Raw genomic sequence first — 19,763 nt, 5'->3', positions numbered from 1 at the left:
GTATTTCCTACATTCATTCAACAGTCAGCCTAGCTTATAACATGGGAGATTTGGGTATTGGTGAAGGTGACCTACTTAAATCAGAAACAATTAAAGACCCGCTTCCCTGCTTCCTATTTACAAGCTTAACTAAGAAACCACACACAAAAAGATCATACTGAAGAAGCTGGGAAATGTTTCCCAGTGCTACAATTCTGGTCATACAGGAGGGTCTGTTGGGGGGATCAAAGAAGGAAGTACATGTGATTCTTTATTAGCAATGTAAATAGGACACATTTGGAGGCTGTCACCACCCCGATCGCTCATCTGCTTTTATTAGTCCTCATTCTTTATTCTTATCGTCTTTGGTTTTCTGCTCTTGTCGTTAAAGTTAGTTATGTTATATGCATCTACTTAGCATATTCTATATGAAAATGCAAATGGAGATGAAAACAGTAAAATAAATATATGCAGCTCCCACATCACATATATATTTACTGTGGCACGTCAAATACAAAAGAATTGTTTATCATTTCTGGTCTGCTTCTTCATTATGTGCATTACTTTTTTTACCAGCAGATGGCAGCTTTCCATTATTTTAAATAGGTTCTGTTAATATCAGAGATTTGAAAGCGGCTTGCAAAAAGCCTCGACTCACTCCAAAGTTAATTTTTACTTCAATTTCCTTTTGCACCACCCTCTCTAGAAAAAGCAAGGGCTACACTGTTTGCTTCAGTTTACAATGCTGCTGTTGACTGAGGCTGACGGTTACCTGAGTTACCTGACAGCAACTTCAGGCAACACTGTCAGGTCCAGACTCAAACACCGCCTGCTGCCATCAGCTCTCTGATTCCCAGCCTGCACTGAGGGACTGCATACAGCATTGCTAACAGCAGCAGCGGCAGCAGGCACATGCGGCTGTACAGAGGAGCCAGGGGTTTATTTCCCTCGTCGTCACATGGACACTGAATTTAGAAAACAAAGAGTTAAATCCACTGTCCTGGCAGCACCAGGCTCCCTCTTGCACTGCCACAAGAAGGCTCAAGGGCACAAGACATCTGCCAGGAGATACAGCCTGCAGGGTGCTTCCAGAAACCTGCTGAGGCCAAGAGCAGCCCTTACCCCAGTCAGAGGCGCAGCTACAGGGCGATCCTGGCTGCCCTAGCACTGAAAAGAGAGTGATTACTTTATCCAGTGAAAGCTTCTAGCTGGGAGCACAAGTGAAAGGGACAACTTTGTTGGTCCAACACTGCTTTAATAAGTGGGCACAGACAGACCCTGGGCATTGCCTAGCACACACAGCCCTCACAGCAGTGTCACCCCCACCTGAAAAGCAGGCCCTAATGCACCAGGAGTCACACTCCCATCAGCACTGTGCTGAGACCTTCAGTCTGCGTGAGCCCACCCTCCCCTTTTCACCCCAACAACAGCCTCCTCCATGTCCCTGTGGCCCTCGGGCAGCCTGATGGGGCTGGACCTGACCACCACCCACCACAGCATGCTGTGCTCCTTTGGGCAGCGCAAGCCACAGGAATGTTGGTTGGATTGAAGCAATTACACGAATCCTGGCTTCTTGCAAGAGCAGCACTGAAATGGCAGCGGGAAGCAGAATTCCCCTCGCCTTACACACAGGCAGCCTGCTCGGCCTTGCACAGCATGAGGGTATTTCAGCCACACACTCATTTCTGCCAGCTCTTCAGCCACCAAGCATGGCAGCAGGTTCAAGCAGGCTGCACAGAGAAGGGGGTGGGAAGGAGGAGAGGGCTGCCCTCATGGGCCCACAAGCTGGGACCTGACGGGCTTTGTGGCTGGGCTGGCATTTCATTCATCTGTTTTTTTCATTCTGCTTACAGGGCAAACTGCCCCTTCCCTAAGGCTGTGCAGGCCCTCTCACATCCTGCAACTTCTGAATTTCTGTGTTCCTTGCATTCTCAAACTAGAGAGGCAAACAGGTTACAATCCAGAGATCATTTTCCACCTGTTTAATACCTAAACAAAGCTAAAGTTCCTAAACATTGTGCACAGATAAACACCAGTCTGTAAGCTATCTTGGGAACACAGCACTTTCCTTCTCAAGCAGAGCCACTGAGCCTCTTATTAATAGTTTGCAGAGAGTAAGAAATTCACCAGGGTACTAAATTAGGAGAAGAACAACAGAGCGTGCAGATGCATTATACAAATTGGCAAAGACAGACAAAAACATGGGGAGGAGAAAGAACATCATTAGGGAAAATCAGGAGCCCTGTTATGCTGTGAGAAACAACATGTACATGATGTCAGGTGCAGGTAGGCCAGGGGAAGGGGTTGAGTACATTCTCTTTAATTCCACAGATTTCCAAAGACATGGGACACTCCACATGGGTGTAACAACCACGGGTCCTCATGCTCAGGACTGTGTTTGTAGACTACAATTCCAACAGCCTTTTCGAGGAATAAAGAGCAAATGGATGTGTTTATGAATTACATAATGGCCTTCAGCCTTTGGTAGATCCTGAAACAATCATATAAGGCAGAAAATAGGCATCAGTCAGCCTTTTCCTAGTGTGTGCCACTGCACAGAGAAAGCAGGTGTCCAAGTGAACGTGACACCATCCTCCTAACTTTTGTTTCCATTTGGGAAGTACTTTAAATAATATTCACAGTAGATTTAATATCAGTTATTACTCTGATTATTGCATTCCTAAGATAATAGATTTCAGAATTGTATTTTCCAGTTGAGGATTAAAGAGTTACATCCAGGCTTCCCACCTTCTTTAATAAAGAAAGATTCAACCTAGTCTCTGAAGTTGAACATTAATATAGAGGAGATTTGCTGTCATCTTAGTAAGGGTTAGCAGCAATCATTTAGCATTCCCATTACTTCGCCACCTAAGTCTCAATCTGCTCATGTTGAGAAGCAAACTTGCATTCTTAATACACGTCACCTGCATCGCACAGATGCTCAGGGATGTGTCCCACCACCGGACCCCAGCTTTTCCGCTCTGCCTGGCAGAATGAAGGCAGCTTTGTGCCTCAGGGCAGGAGCAGGGCAGCTTTTCACGCCTGTGCTGCACGGGTGCCCCAGACCCACACAGCCTGCTGCCCTCAGGGGAGGTGGCTGCAAACAGGACAGAATGTGGCTGCTTCTCTGGGAGGGTGATATGCAAATAGCATCTAGAAGATGCATTTGGTACTGCAGCGTATAGCCAGCACTGAAAAGCAACACACAAGGCAAGCAGAGGTCCTTTCAACTGTCAGATAGTGCATGTCAGCAAGCAATCATTGCCTTCATATTGCAGGCACAGAGTCCCAGCTCCTGCCGACAGCTTATGTCCCCAGAAACAGGGGTTGGGGGATGGAGGAACAGAAGCAACAAACTTCTTAGTCAGGTGCAGAGCTGAGCCCTCTCAACCTTACTCTCCAGAGCTGAGGTAGCTCCTGGCCCTGCTGCTGTTGAAGGAAACAGAGGAGAAATCTCACATACTGGTGAGATGCTGTAGCAAAATTACACCCCATAGATTTTGGCTGAGATACAGCATTACTTCGTTCTCTTATTAATCTCTCATTACTTCAAAGATGGAAATCTAATGCCACACAATACAGGATGGTGACTCTTAATCTCCCCAGAATCTGCCCCTAAGCCAAGCACTCACAGCTGGTTCACAGGCCTAGGCACTGTGTCACATTAAAAGTTAAATCAGCATCAGGACTCAGCCTCTGACACTCTGCCACTCACTCTCTCACCGTGCTGCACTAGGAGGAAGTAAGACAGGCAATCAAAGCTCATAAGCTCAGCTATGAGCTTCCTCTTTGCCCTCTTTCTTTCTCCAGCTCTATGCCAAAAGCAGAGCAGCAACCAGTTGACGTATTTGCTATCAGTACCTTCTGTTTTTCTAAATGTCCTATCAGAGCACAGAAAAGCCATGATGCTTGAGAGCCACAGATTTCACTTGCATCAAATTTCCCACCTCCCTCATGATTTACCATTCCAAACTCTTTGCCACTTGAGTTACACAAAAAAGAAAAGATGAAGGCTGAACAAAACTTGCTATTTTGCCCAGGAAATGGAAAAAAAAATACCTAATTAGAAATTATACATATAGACTATGTTCTTGCCCCAAAGTATCACTACAGTGTCACGCAGAAGACAAGAAGGGTTGAGAAGTCTGAATGGAGAAACATGGCCAAGTACTAGGTAGGGAACAGAAGCAGATCAGAGCCTCACAGCACTTGGCTCTATCAGGTGCTAGCGTGAAGGACAAGGACAGAACAGCCCACGGACAGAAGAGCTTCAGGACATTAAATACCTGGTGGCTGCAGCAACCAAGACAGGTTTGTCTTCATCTGCTCCTGAGCAGGGCTGTGGGCTCCTTCCCGGTACAGGCGGACGTGGGTCGCGTCACGTGCAGCCGTGTCCCTGGAGTCCAGCTTCCTGCAGCATGCTCTGCAGAGGGCAGCAGCTCAAGCAGCTCGGGAACTGAAGCCAGCGAAAACAACTCAGCCTCTCATGTCACATGTCTCACTGCATGTCCTTGCACAAGATCTCTGCCTTTACCAGTTGATTTAGGGTAAATTCAAGTCCCACAAACGAGCATCCCCAGCCTAGCACCACAAAAATGGAACTTTCAAATAAGTGGATGCTTTAAAAGATTTGCACTATGATGTGTTTAGCAAAGCTGGGAATTAAAAATATGGCTAAAATTCAGGATATGATTGTGTGTGATGGAGGCCAGGCCGCAGCAGCAGCCAGGAATAAAACAAGGCCTGGACACCTACAGAGTGGAGAATATCCTCGAATGAAGCAAACACCTCAAACAAAAAGAACCACTAGAGTCAAATGCCCTTTCACCTTCTGACAGCAGGTAAACTGAAGGCTAAGGGTGCTTTAGTGGCAAGTTTTCCCTGACTAACAACTTGGAGTTTTAGATGAGCACCTGAGCAAGCCCTTGTACAAACTGCATGCTGCCATGTGCTCTGCAATTCTGCTTGGCTGAGGTGTGCAGCAAATGTCAGGCAAATTCTCCAGCCAAGACTCACCTACTGTGGAACACATGAGGAAGCAAGAATATACTCACTAGGTCAGCATGTCCCATAATATAGAAGAGTGGCAACAATTACTAACAAAAGAAACAATTACTAACAAAAGGATGTACTAAATTTCATGCATGGCTTGTTTACTGAAAGTAAGGATCCATACCCTGGAGTGAATTCTGCTCAACGAAACTCCAAGTTTAAGTAAACGCAAATAGCCTCCACTAGAAATGTGAAAAATAAACAAAATATAATTTAATTTAATTTGAGCACCCAAGCAAGTCATTTGCAAGTCTGTTTAATGTTTAGGAAGAAAAAGCCTTAGTTCAGTCTCTACAAATGGTTTTACTTACTTCTGTTACTTTCCATCTCTTGAGGATAATCTACTCCTAATAAGGACAATTGCTTAGATTTATTACCCCACAGAGGCCTTGTTAAAGATCTAACAAAAATCCCATTTAAATGAAAGGACAATAGAATCTTTAAAGTCAGTGTAGAGTTTAATTAAAACCTGAAACAGAATCCATGTCTTTATGCATAAGAAAAGCAAAAACAGATTTCAAAGCTGTTAAACTACATGTAATTGGCATAAACTACCCATTGAGCCAAAGTTAAAAAAAATAATGTAGGCTATCGTATGGAAATTGGAGTCCATTAATAAATAACAAACCTGATACATGTGCATAGGGGCGCATTTTTGCATGCGTTTTTTAATTTGTCTAATTTGCTAGGCATATCTTAGAGCAAACATGAGACGCGCTAGCTGTTAAGATGAACAAATTCAAGTGGGACAAAAAAAGGGCTGACTGAAATCAATGCATTAACATGCACCAGTATTTAAAAACGTTTCATAATGTTCCCAAAGAGAGCATGTAAACGGCAGCAGTCTCAGTGCAAAACTGCTGTAATCTGTGCTCCCATGTAGTCGTTACCCACACATGGGAATATACAGCTCCTACAGTCATTTTTCATGCATGAATTCTTTAAAACTCCCAAATCACTGACATAAATACACAGGGGGACCTCCCTTTTGAAAGTTAACACCTTACAAACTCTTGGAGGGGAGGTGAAGGCAGACAGCAGCCCATGTGCTGGCACCGCTCAGGGATGCTCTGCCTGCAGCCCTGCTGGACGGCCGAGCGAGGCCAGAGCAAAGGCCTGCAGCTCCACTGCTGCCAGCATGCAACCTGCATGTGCAGGAAAGGGAGGTGAGCTCAACAGCTGCTTTGGGCATGCTGCTTCCTTTTCAACATGCAATAAATTTGCAGGAAAAAAGAACAAATCCCTTATTTCTGCATTGAATGCAAGGCACTTTTCCTTCTCTGCCTTTGCACACGCCGAGGGATGCCCAGCTGGCAGGCAGACATGGGCTGAACGCTGCTGCAGAGGCTGGTAAAAGCAGCAGCGAGATGGTGGCTGTGCCCCGTGGGCTGGCTTGGTTCGCACAAGGTGGGTGTGAATGACAAAACCGACCAGCTACTAGTTAGGTTTTTCCCCATTTAAAGTAACAGCCCTTTCCAGTCCTATGCCACAAAGCCAGTCTTTGCTTCTACACTGCATTTCTGCACAAGCAAGAGCTGGCCACACACCTGACTGAGCCACAGCGGCTGAAGGGATCGGCAGTGCCAACAGCCGCCGGCAGTCACCGACTTCCAGCCATCCCTCACGAAATTCTGTCGCCGAGCTCTTCGGACCGCACCATCCTCCACAGCCGGGGATCTCCCCGTCACCCACCCTGCGGCGCCGTGGGGAAGATGGCGGCACCACCGACCCGCCCGCCCGTCTCCATGGTGACGGCCGCGAGAGCGGCGCTCGAAGAAACGGCCGAGCGGCCTGCACCGGGTCCGAGCCCGGGCAGCACCGCCTCTCCGGCACGGCCGCCCGGCCTCCGCGAGGCGGCGCCTCGGTCCCGGGAGCGCTGTGAGGGCGGCAGGAATGCGGCGGCGGAGGCTCCTGGCACCCGTCTGCATGCAGAGAGGGAGCGCAGCGCCACTTAAAAAAAAAAAAAAAAAAAAAAGCTGGCTGCTTTCCGTGTACAGTTTTTCCAACGCAGATGGGCCATTCCTCAATGTGCCTCAGGCCGAAGATTGTTAGTGTAATTAAGAAAGGGAAATGTCCAATGTGAGGCCGATGTAAAAGCCATATCACTTAGCATGCAGTGCATGCTGGGGGTTGTATCCCTCAATGACCTTTTTAAAGAAATATGTTCTGAATGTCCCGTCGCAGTCTGAGGGCAGGCACAGCTGCTTATGGATGTTAGCCAGTGCTTGAAATGATATTACCAATTCCACTTGGCTCATTTCCCTTTGCATCCGCATTGCAACTGGAAATGTAAATTTAATGCTACTCTTTGTTCAGCTCTTTCACTGGAGACACACACCCAGCAGTCTCAAGGCCACATGTAAAGCTGTGAAGCTGGGATGGAACCCTGGCGAATCCCATGCACCTGCAGCCTTCCGTGAAGCTACCGGGACTGCTAAAAGATACAATCAAAATATACACTTGAAAAGACATTTACTAATGCCAGTGGCAGCTCTATTTAAGTTTAGGCCGTAGGATCTCTATTTTTTTAGTGTATTTCACCTGTTCTTGACATCCTACACATGAAACAAAGGCTATTTATTTTACAATTCAAGTATGGGTGAATTATAACCTTGAAAGACAATTTTCCAGTTCGCTTTGTTTTTTGCACATCTGCAATTTATCCCAGCAATAACAGCATTGCTGAGAGGCAGGAGATGTGCTTCCCAGGGAGAATACTCACTCACTGATGGTAACTCATTTCACAGGACAGCCCCACAGAACTGCATTGGCACCACCGCTGGTGTGGCACAGGGCACAAGCAGAGCACGCTTTAACATGATATTCTCCATGAGTACTTTCTTTATTCATCATGTTCCACTTTCCCCACGAACACATTTCAGTCATACTGACTTCCAAAACAGCTGGCAAGTCAGCACAACCCAGTCTAGCAATAAAAATGCCTTCTTACCCATATCTACAGCATTTACCCATAGGAAAGGCAAAATGCTGATAGTGAGACGGAGGAATGCCCCAAACATGTCACCACAAGCCTCTGTACTTCACATAAGCAATAAGTGGTTCTTAAAGCTGTGCCTCTGAAGGACACCTGTTTTTTTTGTTTGTTTGTTTGTTTTTCCTTTTTAAAAAATCATTATTTTCTTCTGTTAGTTAGGTGATGAACTGCATTAAGTCCTAGGCCAGATGTCTCTTTCCAAAATGCAAGTTATGGGACTGCCTTTCTCTCATAAAGCATTCTATGAGAGTCTTCCTTAGACATCCTACCTTGTGTGCCTCTGTATAATCAGTGAATATTAAGATGTTATAATTACAAAATAAACAAGAGAGTTAGGCAAAGCAGATTATAATAACAAAAAGAGAATAAATAGAAGCTTGCCCATATCCTGGGCTCGCTTATGAAACTCCAGCAGAGCAGATCTCCAGAAGAGATCCTTCCCCACCGCTGGTCAGCTCTTAAATGGGTCTAGGAGAGGTGCAGCCAGGCTCCAACCCTTCCTGTAGCACAGCTGAATTGCCTTCACCTGTGCTCCTGTGGCTGACTCATTGCTCGCCTCAGGTGATCAATCAGAGGTTCAGGCCATGATTCAGCAGTTCCCATACAGCCTCTTTCAGGGGAGCAGATTACGACCTCTTCGCACTTCAAGTTGCTCTGAGGTGGCTGACACTTTACAGGAGGCTGGTCTGTGCACTTGCCTTTATCCAGGGCCCCAGGACCCTCCTTGCAGGCCTGCATCAGGATGCTTCCATGACTGACAGTGGCCTTACCTCTGGTTGCAGTCACAAGTTTTGCAGTGAACACTTATGCACTAACAGCACCTGACACTGTATCAGCCTAGCACTCGCAGAAGGTATGAAGGACATGAAAGAATACAGATTCTATGCATCGTCCCAGCCCAGAAAAAGAAACAGTTTCTCACAAGGCTTGGAGTACGCAAAAGGTGTGGCCTGCAGTTAAGGTGGGGTCACAATACCCCAAGGCCCAGTGAAATATTTCAGTGCTAACAACTGAAACCTTGAAAGTGGAGGATACGTTTCAAAATCAACCTGAGAGTGACAAATAACCCAAAAAAGAATATATAGCTACTTTGAAAAGCATTAATGCAGAATATATCTTAGTCAACAGAAGTCAGCAGAAGTCAGAGTTGCTCATAAGCTCTTCTGATCCTTAGGTTTTGTCTTCCAGAAGAAAAGCACATTAAAAACATGACAGACATATTGAGTACACTCCTCTAGAGCTTGTACACACCTGAGTGAGCATGAGTTACTCAAGTCCCTGACCAGGCCCCTCCCACAGGTTCACAGAGTGAACACAGCCAGTGTTCTCTGTAAAGCTAAACCCAAAAAACAAAACCAGGAGAGACAAGGTCAAGTAATACTTAGCTCTTTTTGATTTGAATCATAACCCTGAATTATCAATTGTCCTTAGGTGCAAGCTTTGCTTTCTGATGAAAGATTCCACAGAATCCAGATTTACATAAGTGTTATTAGAACCACAGGATAGAATTATTTGTTCTAAATCATGAGAAGTCTGATCTGTTAGAGGGCTAGATAAAATTTAAAAAGCTTGAAAACGAACGTCCACACTGGGCCACTGTAGAATAAATCTATCTTTCTATTCCTTCTTCCAATCTGAACATTTCCAAGTGATTTACAGAGCACCTCAGACACTGCTCAGCCTGCTATAGGGAACTGTCCAACCTCCTGTCGCTTCTAGAGCTTGGCTCTAACCTGCAAACAAAGTCCCAGCTCTTTCACAACACTGACAAGATCTCAGCTCACTGCATTTTCCTTTTTCATTCCACTTGGGAGTGCCAGATGTTCCTTTCCTCTGAGGACTGCTCAGTTCCCCTCAGAAGAGAAGACATCTGCCTGTCCTCTGGTAATTCAGTGGCTAATAGACTGTCTCTATGTAGCCTGCCTCTCGGTGTGTCCTACTGCATTCCCAGCTACACAGCACAACGAGCAGTACTTCTGCAGCAAACTCAGCACACACTGAATGTTCATGACAAGCAGGCAGAATCCAAGGTGGTGGTTTACATGAGCAGTAACTGCAGGAGGATTCTTTTTTCTTTGAAACAATCCTTTGTGTTTACAGACTCTAGAAAATTCCAGTTTTCTTCAGCTTTTTTTTGCTGTTGTTGTTGTCTTTTTCTTTTTTTTTTTTTGTTTTTTGTTTTTTGTTTTGTTTTTAATTTGCTTTTTTGAAGCTGGAGATATTCACTCAAAATCCAAAGCGACGCACTTAACCATTCTAAACCTAAACACTTTTCAGCATTTTATTAGGCAGGCTATTCTGCTATCTGGGACTATGACTAGTCCCATTTACTGTCACCTCACTTACTTTGCTCAGTAGCGCTCAACTTCGTATGCATGTATATGCAGATGCATCCTTCTAAGAAAAAAAAAATAATGCAATCAAGCCTCTACTCAACTTCAGATCTATTTAAACTGACAGTGGAGGCATACAATACACTAGGAACTGCCCGCAAGTATTCAAAAAAAAATGCAATTAAATTTAAATAAAGTAAAAAAAATGATAAAGTTAACAGCAGGTCCAATATGAATGTTGAGAATAGAACTTAATGCCTTGTTTTCTTTTTAGTTCATCATTTTTTTCTTTTTGCTCTATGCTTAAATAGTGAAGAATGCTAGCAGGAAAAAATGGTTGTGTTGTTCTTCTGGTGTTTCTCTGAGCAGCATAAGATGGTCATTCTCCAGCAAAACTTCTGCAGAGGCAGGCTGTGATAATAGAATGCACTTAAAAATGATGGCCAGATGGTGGCACAGTAAATGCCCTTCTTTTGAAGGGCTGTACGCTCAGGTTAGAAATATGCCTTGCTCAATATGCGTATTAGAGAGCATTAAACACATACACTTCTCACACAGAACAACTGCCTGCCAAAACGTATGTCAGCAGACTATTACTATCAAATCCAGAAGGAGCCTGTGATTCTAACATTGTTCCCATTAATGAGAAAAATGTCACCATACAAAAGCTTTTTTTTCTTTTTGTTCTTCTTATCAAATCCTTCAAACAGCTGATAAATAGCTTTTATAGATTGGAGAATCAGACAGAATTCTGAATCTTTTATTTTACTAAAACCCCAGGGGTCAACTTATCACCTGAAAACCATTTTACATGGACAATTTGACTTTCATGTGGAGTGTCAGAACATACCCTAGATGTGAATCTAAAATAAATTATACAGAATACTGCCTTATTTGTACCAAAATTCATTGGTCCCACACTACAGTAGTTTTGAAAATTGTATTCCTTAAGCTACAGTGCAGAGATATTATTAACTGCTTGAACCAAAAGAGCATTTCTGATTGGCTGCTATAAACTCTACAGACAGACTAATTTCTATTGAATCACACACTTATCTGAAGCTATTTTCCACCATTCCAAGCAATCGACTTTACCTTCTTTCAAAATATACTGTCTATTTTATTACCATTATCTGCCTTACACAATATCATTTCTGTGAATCTGTTACAGAAACTAAGCCTTCATGTAAGCTTCTGCTAATGCAATTGTTCGAAACAGTCACACCCAAGAAGAGAGAGATGCACTTGTACATCTTCCTTTCCTATCACAGGTTATTTTCCTCACTTAAGCAAACCTCCAGCCTCTGAAATACATCTCTGTTATATATCAAGTCAAGCAGATCTTTTCCACTACTATTAATTACTTTCTCAATCAATTCTACTGCCATGCTTTTGAAATAAAATTATTTTGATAATGTGTTGATGCTTTGGCAAATGCTTCTTCTACACTTACCAGTACAATTTTTAGAAACCACCCAGCTGATCTCAGACCTAAACTTCTTTTGATTGAGGAGGAGATACTGAAAATGTTATGAACGATCCAGCTGCTGAGTGACTTTTCTCGGAGTAGAAATTTCCAGCTGGGCAGAAACCTCCTCCAGGCATAACTTATAAGACACGAGAATGGTGCCATGGGATGAAATAATTTTGTTTCTGCAAACAGCAACCTAACAAGTCTGGACTACAAAATTTAAAATACTTCATCACAACAAGCAAAAAAAACTTTGGTAATCCTAGCAGTAAACTCTATTGACACACTTCCATTCAGATGAATGAATAACACATAAAAAGCAAAAGAAATTGTTAAGGAGGAAGTTGTTATCTGAATATCCAAGTTTCTAGACAGCACTAATTTCACTTCTTTACTAAACCGTATCAAACCTCTTCATAAGCGGTAGATATTCAGTATAATGACAATAAATTGTGGCTAGTCAATTCATCTGAACAGACGACCTCCAGCTTCCAGCAATGGAACTCAACCCAGTGAGACCTTTGCCAAGTAGGAATCTGAAGGTTTGGAAGCCTTCAGGAGACATTTCCTTCTCTCAATTTCCTGGTTCCCCAACATCATTCTTTCACGTTAAGATATATCTAAGAAACAGTAGGAGCCTGTCAATAAATGAACGCTCCATTGCAAAGTCCTACTCCTAGCCTTTCAGGGAGGGAAGTGGCTAGTTGATGACCACAGCCCACATTTGCTTTCTCTCACATTGCCTGTCTTCTTAAGAGAATGGCTTGAGATTTCTGGGAGCTCTGTCAGTTTGCTAGGAAGTGGCAGAAGTCCAATTGCAGAACTTGGGTTTGCTTGTTGTCTAAGCTCTGTGTGAGTATTGGTGCTGAAGCCATACTCAATAGTTGAACATCTTTGTTCAGTAACTAGATACGACTATGTTGAAGGTAGTTCATTATTAAAATAATCTAAAGCTATATTTCTACTGCAATAAATATATTTTAGAGAATTTGTGTGGTGAGCTAGAATAACTGGTATAGGATGGCACATACAGCTGCAGCTTGGCTAAGCACTCCAACTGATCAGTGATGGCCTATGTTGGACAGTAATTTTAGAAGCATGAACTTATCTTCAATAAAAAAGACAACCTGAGGGAACTATCTGGGACAGTAAAATTAATACTGCACTTGTCTGCAATATGTCCTACTGTTTATAGAAGTGACTCGGGCAAGTTAGCAGGACTCTTTCTGTCTTATCTAAACAATACCAGATCCCTTGCCTCACAAATTCACAGTACTGAAGAAAGAATGAAGAAATTGAAGTTATCTGCTTGCACTGATAAAATATTCTGAGCATTCATAAGTGTTTAAGCAGCCAAGACAAATGTTTTGGAACCCATTCCTAAAAAATGATTGGTTGATTAGCTCTAAAGCAGAAATTCACAATTTCATTGTGGATACAACTGATAGTGCCTAAATCTAGCTGGAAGTGCAATGAGATATCAACCTGCAGCAGCTTAAAAAAAGTTACACAAGCTGACCTTAATATGTGTGACTATCGGGCTTTCACTGCAGAAATATATATATATTTCAGTATCTTTTCTGAGCTGAAATCATGTCATTTATATGCAAATCAGGCTATATTCTACAGCTGTTTCTTCTCTGCTGAAGCCATGGGAATTATTTGCACTTAATAAAGCCTCATAAATAGGTTTTGCCTCCAATTGGGGGGGTGGGGGTGGAGGGGGAGCAGCAAATATATCATAGCCATTTACAGTTACAAGCATCTTCTATTTTGAAAGTTATATCCATCCCTTAATGGGAAGTTTCACAGTTATGAAAGAAACACTATTATATTTATACAAACAAAATACCCTACCAGCTTCCAAAACGAAGTGTTTTACATTTTCCCCTATGGTCAGCCATCTACACAATAAAACTTGTTATGTAGCACGAAGTAAAAGGAAAGTCTGTGTAATCGTTACATACTAGCTCCATGTCCTCTATGTTTAGTATAGGAAAAAAAAATCAAACAAATAAACAAAAACCCAACAAAACCAACAAACACCTTGCTAGTATATCTGGGCACTACTTCTATTTGAAAAAAATATACACCTGCTTTATACAAAATACATCCACCTCACGTACTGCATTTCTGCAGAACATGCAGCATTATCGCACACCACTGCTGAGATGCCTGCAAGTACTGGCACATGGAAACAATCAGTTTAAAAACTGCAGGAGGACAGACCCAGTAACAATCAGAGCACATCTCACATGACCAAATGAAACCAAATGAATGGCTTTCACTGTAGCAGTTTGCATACTAGAGTGAACTGGAAAGCAGCTCTCCCCAGTTGATATAAACAACCTGTATCAGGACTTTGCATTCAGAACAGGACATGCAGTGCAAGACTGCAGGTTAATACTAGCACAGCTTTCCCAGCCACTTCACAACCACAGCAAAGCAGAACAGTGATCAAAGAACTCGTAGAGAAGAAGACAAATAGTTCCTGCCTCCTCCTATTTACTCATGAGGTGCAGTCCAAGCCTACTTCATCTGAAAAAACCTGCCAAGAACATAGATAGAGACCAGGAATTGCTCTGGTAGAGAGGAGGGGGCTTAGAGGGATAGAATTTTCTCTCATTAGAAGTTTGAGGAACAAATAATGGCAACACGGTTAAACAGGAGACCTTACCCTCAGCTCTGCAGTGACAAAGTATATACCTCATTATATTCTTATGTAAACCTTCAATGAGATTTTAGTGCTCTACAGAAAGTGAATTTTGCTCTTACTGAGTAGTACTTCCTTCTCTATTTTTTGTTAAACAAAAGAGTGGGGGAAAAAAGGACATCCATGAGTCTCATTTCATGGATATCTTTTGAAGATTGCACCAGTAGAACAAGTGACCTACTACTCTTGCTTCTACATATAACGCAGAAGGGGTCAAGAGGTAAAGCATGACACCCTTTCATTTAGATGAGAGACCACTAATTCTGGCGTGATGGTGTCTTAAGGGTATCATTTGTGCTCCACAAAATGAATGACTTTAATTATTTTCAGATGCATATTGGTTCAATTCAGCGATTTCTGTTCAATCTTCATTATTGTTAATTGCCTTTAAGAGCACCAGCTTTTATATCTCACTTAACTATTCTGTGAAGCGATATCTAAGTAAAAACAAATCCAAAAAAGTAAGATTCCTACTTGCCACAACTTCCACTATTATTTTAACAATTACTGTACAGTTTAACTCATTGAAATGCTCAAATATATGAATGAATTCCATGGAATTTAAATGAACACGAGACAAACTGCATACACTTGTCACTGCACATTTAGAGTAATCCACATGCTATAAATTTACCTTATACAGAAATGTGTCTGGCAACATGTTTAAACACTATATATATTTTTCTGCTAGTAATTTTTGATTGTGTCTTTTGAGTGCATATTGCATTTTCTTAAAGCACAGACACAGCTGACCTTACTTTATATTTTGAAACCAATACATTTGATAGGAAAAGGAAGCATATAAGGAAGATGAAGTTAAATTAAAAGCAGGTATGAGCATGTATTTTATTACAGAGTATCAGACAAGTAAGACAGTAAAATCTGACTTCTTGTCACACTGAATTTTCTTCCATGGCTTCACTGTGGGAAACAGTATTTTTATAATATACATTTTATAGAATCATCCTCAGACTAAAATCAGTGACGTTCTGAAAGAATTACTTATACAATTCAAATGATTCAAACTCAAGTCACTAATTTAATGTTACAACACTACGCAGAATTAAAAAAATAACAAGATCCCTTCATACTTCAACAATATTTTTATTTAAGGCAGTATTTTATCAATGGGAAGCAGCTGAATGAAACAATCCTACACCGAATTTAATTAGTATATTTTATCATCGATGAGGACCCTGAAAGGAAGCTGCATGCAGCAAAATTATTGGAGCACAGCCATCTTTTGTCCAGAAATAGGATATTCAACATAGAAAAATAACATCCTTATGGGGGTAAAAGAGCCCAAGCACCTCATTTATGCAAGAGAAGCAATATTTATTTAATTTACTATTAATTTACAGCACAGCAGCTTTTCCACGCTAACTGTACGTAGTCACTTTCACCATCACATAATTTGATGAGTTCCACTGGAGAGTAATTCAGCCCACTTACAATCTGAATCATCTTCTGACACTGCCTGCCTCTTTCTAAGGCATACTGGTAAACAAGGTTTATGACTTTTAGATTATTCAGTTAATATGACTAAAATTAGAGAGTCCTTAATAGCTATGTCTATGCACACCTTTTGGGGCAAGACTTGCTTAACTGGGACTGTTGGTCTAAACACAGTAGTACAGTAACTGTGAGTTACTTTTATTTGAAGGTTTTAATTTAAAAAATAAAACAAAAAAATACCAAGGGAAAAAAAAAATCCAACAAAAAAGCCCATACAAACAATCCAACCTTGAGTAGGTGTTTCTAATTCTGCAGTCAGTTTGCTCTTTTTGTCCATATAAGTTGTGAAGTCACTGTGTATCTGAATTCAGTTATTGCCAGGGAAATACACTATGGTTATCAGTTTTGATCTTCCAACTATTATGATTTGAAAAAATGGAACAGTAAGAAAACAAATGTTACCACACGAAAAAAATCATTCCTTCTCGAGACAGTGAACACTTGTACTACCAAACTGGTTTTCTGAAAGTGATTTATACTTTAAAGAGACATCAAGCTAGTATGAATAAGGAAGCTAAACAACAACAAATAAACTACTTATCTTTGAAATAACGTTTTTTCATTAGTGTTCAACATTATTACAAAGACACTGCAGTATCGAATGTATTTTCTGAAGTGTTGCCAGTAACAATAGCACATTTTTGTAATTTTCCAAGTAAGATATATAGGATGATGGCTTCCTACGAAAAATAGTCAGGAACTGATCTTAGAAACCATATGCAAAAAGCCTTGAAAGTACTGAAATGCGTTTATTATCATGTGTTCTGACTGTGGATAAAATTAGAAGTTAAAGCCTTTTAAAATCAACAGAAGGAAAAATGCAGTATCAGAAAATTAATCAGCCTGAACCTTCAAGAAATCAAAAAATAACTACTGAACTGCACTGAGGAAAACCTTAACAAGCAAATAAAATACCTGCAAGGACAACTTTCTCTGCATTAACAATCTAAACATAAACCTATCATCTAGGCTGGAAATAAGTAATTTCATTTAGATTATACCAAATATGAAGCAAAAGTAGCAACGGTCAGTTGCATTCTAGACATTACATATATTACCAGACTATTACAGAGAAAAATAAAAATATACTCTCAGTGTAGAAATGGGGTCAAAGACCATCTCCAAGCTGAAAAAATGCTTCTTAATACAGAGAAATAAACGCTCTATTCATATTTATGACAATCTAATCATGACCAACTTCCACTACAGCCACTGACACAAAGTTCAGAACCTTTAGGGGGAGTTTCATGATGGCTACCAGTAAACAGTTCAGTGTGTGCCACCACATTTGGATTGCAAGTGAGATCTGTGCAACTGGTATATGAACAAAGTTTTCGAAAGTCACAAGTTGTATCATCCCAAGATTACATAAATTATTTATGATCTTAATAAATTCGTTTCTTTCCAATCCCCCACAAATTCTTAATAAATGGATACTCAGAGTTAATCCTAGATATTAAGTAGTTGATGGTTTTAGGTCTGATCCATCACAAATATCTGTGGTAATTTATTTAGAAGGAGATGAGAATGCCAAGTCTGCTGTGTTCTGCTCTAGCAGAAAGGAAACATAAAAACAGTCAAGGAATAAGAGAAAACTTAAAAATGAAAAGATCTTGTTATTGCCACCCACTTTTTCAAGCCATGAAAGGGACTAAATATCAGAATTTACACTGGGAGCCAATAATCAGGCTATCTAGGGACAGCTAACTCCTCTGAACTTATCTTTGTGCAGAATTCAAAGCAAAGCACAATAGCATTCAAGTTTATGTTCAGAGTTTAAGATAATCTTTTCAATTGTACCTAGAGACCATGACAAGCCATTTTCAGTGCCACTACAACTTACAATATTGTGTATGACTAAAAGAACACGAGGATAAATTAGGTTTTGGTTTCCAATTGCAATCTGGAACACCTCTGGGATGTGTAATGATTTCCATACGATACACCCACGTGGGTTTCATTCTGAGGAAACTGAGTCACAGACAAACTAGTGTTTTCCATACCTAACTCTGGTATCAGACTGTTCTCAGTTTCAGACTAGATATAGTCAACTACTGGGTTGAGAGCAGGAAGGATTTGATGAGAGATCTGACATACAACTGTCTTCTGGCAGCAATTAAATCATGGAGGTGTACCAAAGTGCGTTAAAAGATTGGGACTGCTGGAAACTGCACAGTCAGAAACACGTATTGTTTGAGTGTGAGGCTGCTTGTACTTGGTCATTCTTTCTTATGGAGAAAGAGGGATTTTTATATATGTAACATATTATTAGCTAAGAAATATAGAATCATGTATGGGAGTGAAACATGGTTGTGTTTGGTTGCACTGCAAGCAACGTTGCAAAGAACAGCTAAGGTTCCTTGTGCTATTTTAAAACTTTCACACATTTTGAATAATTAACATTGAAATATAATATTGCCTAAAATCCATACGAAGAGAATATCATATTTTTCTACCCAATGAACATTTGTTTGTATTGAGATACATACAGGTCTTTTTTATGAGCTCAAGTATCAAAGTGAACAGTTAAATACAGCTTTAGAATAATTTTTATAGACATTAAATAACTGTTTTGTTGAGATCTAGGAAAGACACTAATATGATGGAAATTGCACTTTTTTTTTTCCTAACAAGCTGGTAGTACTATCAGAAGGAGTAATAGCCTACAGTAACTTACTATTCCACTACTCTTTGTTTTAAATCTAACTATTTAACAGAATCAGAAAAATTCAGCATTAAAAAACTGACAAACAAAATAAAAAAGCTTTAAGAAATTTCTGAGGAAACAGTTTTTCATTCATTTAAATGGTACTTAGGAGCATGACATGTAATTAATAGCTTACTATTTCTTATATGATTTTTACTTTATCTATAGAAACATCGTCAGCATGAGAACTCCTCTGATACATTCCTACGTTTTTTCTTTTCAATCCTGAAAGCAGTGAGGTCAACAAATGAAAATGTAAGCAATTTTCAAAATAAGATAATATACCCAAAATTCCATTAAATAAACATCAACTTTTTTTTTTTTTTTTTTAATATGTAATGATCTTCTGTATAACAGTAATCCCACTACTGGTAAATAGCTGCAAAACAGAGAAGAAATTCCTTAACAGTATCTGAAATTTTGGAAAAATAAGTTTGGTTTTTTTTAAACACTTACAATATATTCTATTTTAAAATATGTCATCAAGTAGTCCAAGTAAAGGCTTGACATCACTGGTCTCATCATCAGGAAGATATCTAATGAATATTGAGCAAAATAAAATAAAATTAGGCATAGTACATAAAAACTTATGAAATCAAAAACACTATTCAAAATATTTTCTCCCTAAGAATAGTTAACTGGTAGTACTACCATGCAAATTCATCTTTTGAAAATGAATTTGTAGTAAATCAACAAATTGCCATGGAGAAATAAGCACTTAACACTTAGACAACAGAGAAATACATACAACTTCTTATTACCCGGGTTCCATTTCTTCTTTCTGTTTCTTCATGAAAATAAAAAAATTCTCTTTTCTAGTGAATTTAGAAGAGTCTGGGATTATGTTTGAAATCGAAGAACATTGTATTTTTTCCAGCTCTTGTGAAAGATTTGAATGTTTGTTTTCTTGAGAAGGGAACTGCAAGGCAAATGTTAAAATGTTAAAAAGAAAAATGCAGGATGGATTCTTGTAGTCCTAGTTCTTTGTGATGCCAGCA

The 19,763-nt window shown here is 40.5% G+C and overlaps 1 protein-coding gene across 2 annotated transcripts in view; it reads right to left on the bottom strand.

Annotated features, from left to right (window-relative positions):
• Positions 1-5,470: 5,470 nt before the first annotated feature.
• HFM1 (helicase for meiosis 1) overlaps positions 5,471-19,763 on the bottom strand; it is a 49,057-nt gene continuing 34,764 nt past the window's right edge. Inside the window, exons 38-40 of one of the 2 annotated variants that reach the window (XM_085231912.1) lie at positions 19,527-19,684; positions 19,222-19,301; positions 5,471-7,465 (exon numbers count right to left, since the gene is read on the bottom strand). In XM_085231912.1, coding sequence (XP_085088038.1) covers positions 19,235-19,301; positions 19,527-19,684 — 225 coding nt within the window. In that variant the 3' untranslated portion in view covers positions 5,471-7,465; positions 19,222-19,234. Of the gene's footprint in view, positions 7,466-16,787; positions 19,302-19,513; positions 19,685-19,763 lie in introns of those variants that run through there. The other variant, XM_085231913.1, reaches the window with a different exon arrangement.

Source organism: Meleagris gallopavo, chromosome 10, assembly GCF_905368555.1.
Source record: "Meleagris gallopavo chromosome 10, MGAL_WU_HG_1.1, whole genome shotgun sequence".
NCBI lineage: Eukaryota > Metazoa > Chordata > Aves > Galliformes > Phasianidae > Meleagris > Meleagris gallopavo.
Note: the sequence above shows the minus strand (reverse complement) of the source record. Positions and strands in the feature narration are given on the sequence as shown.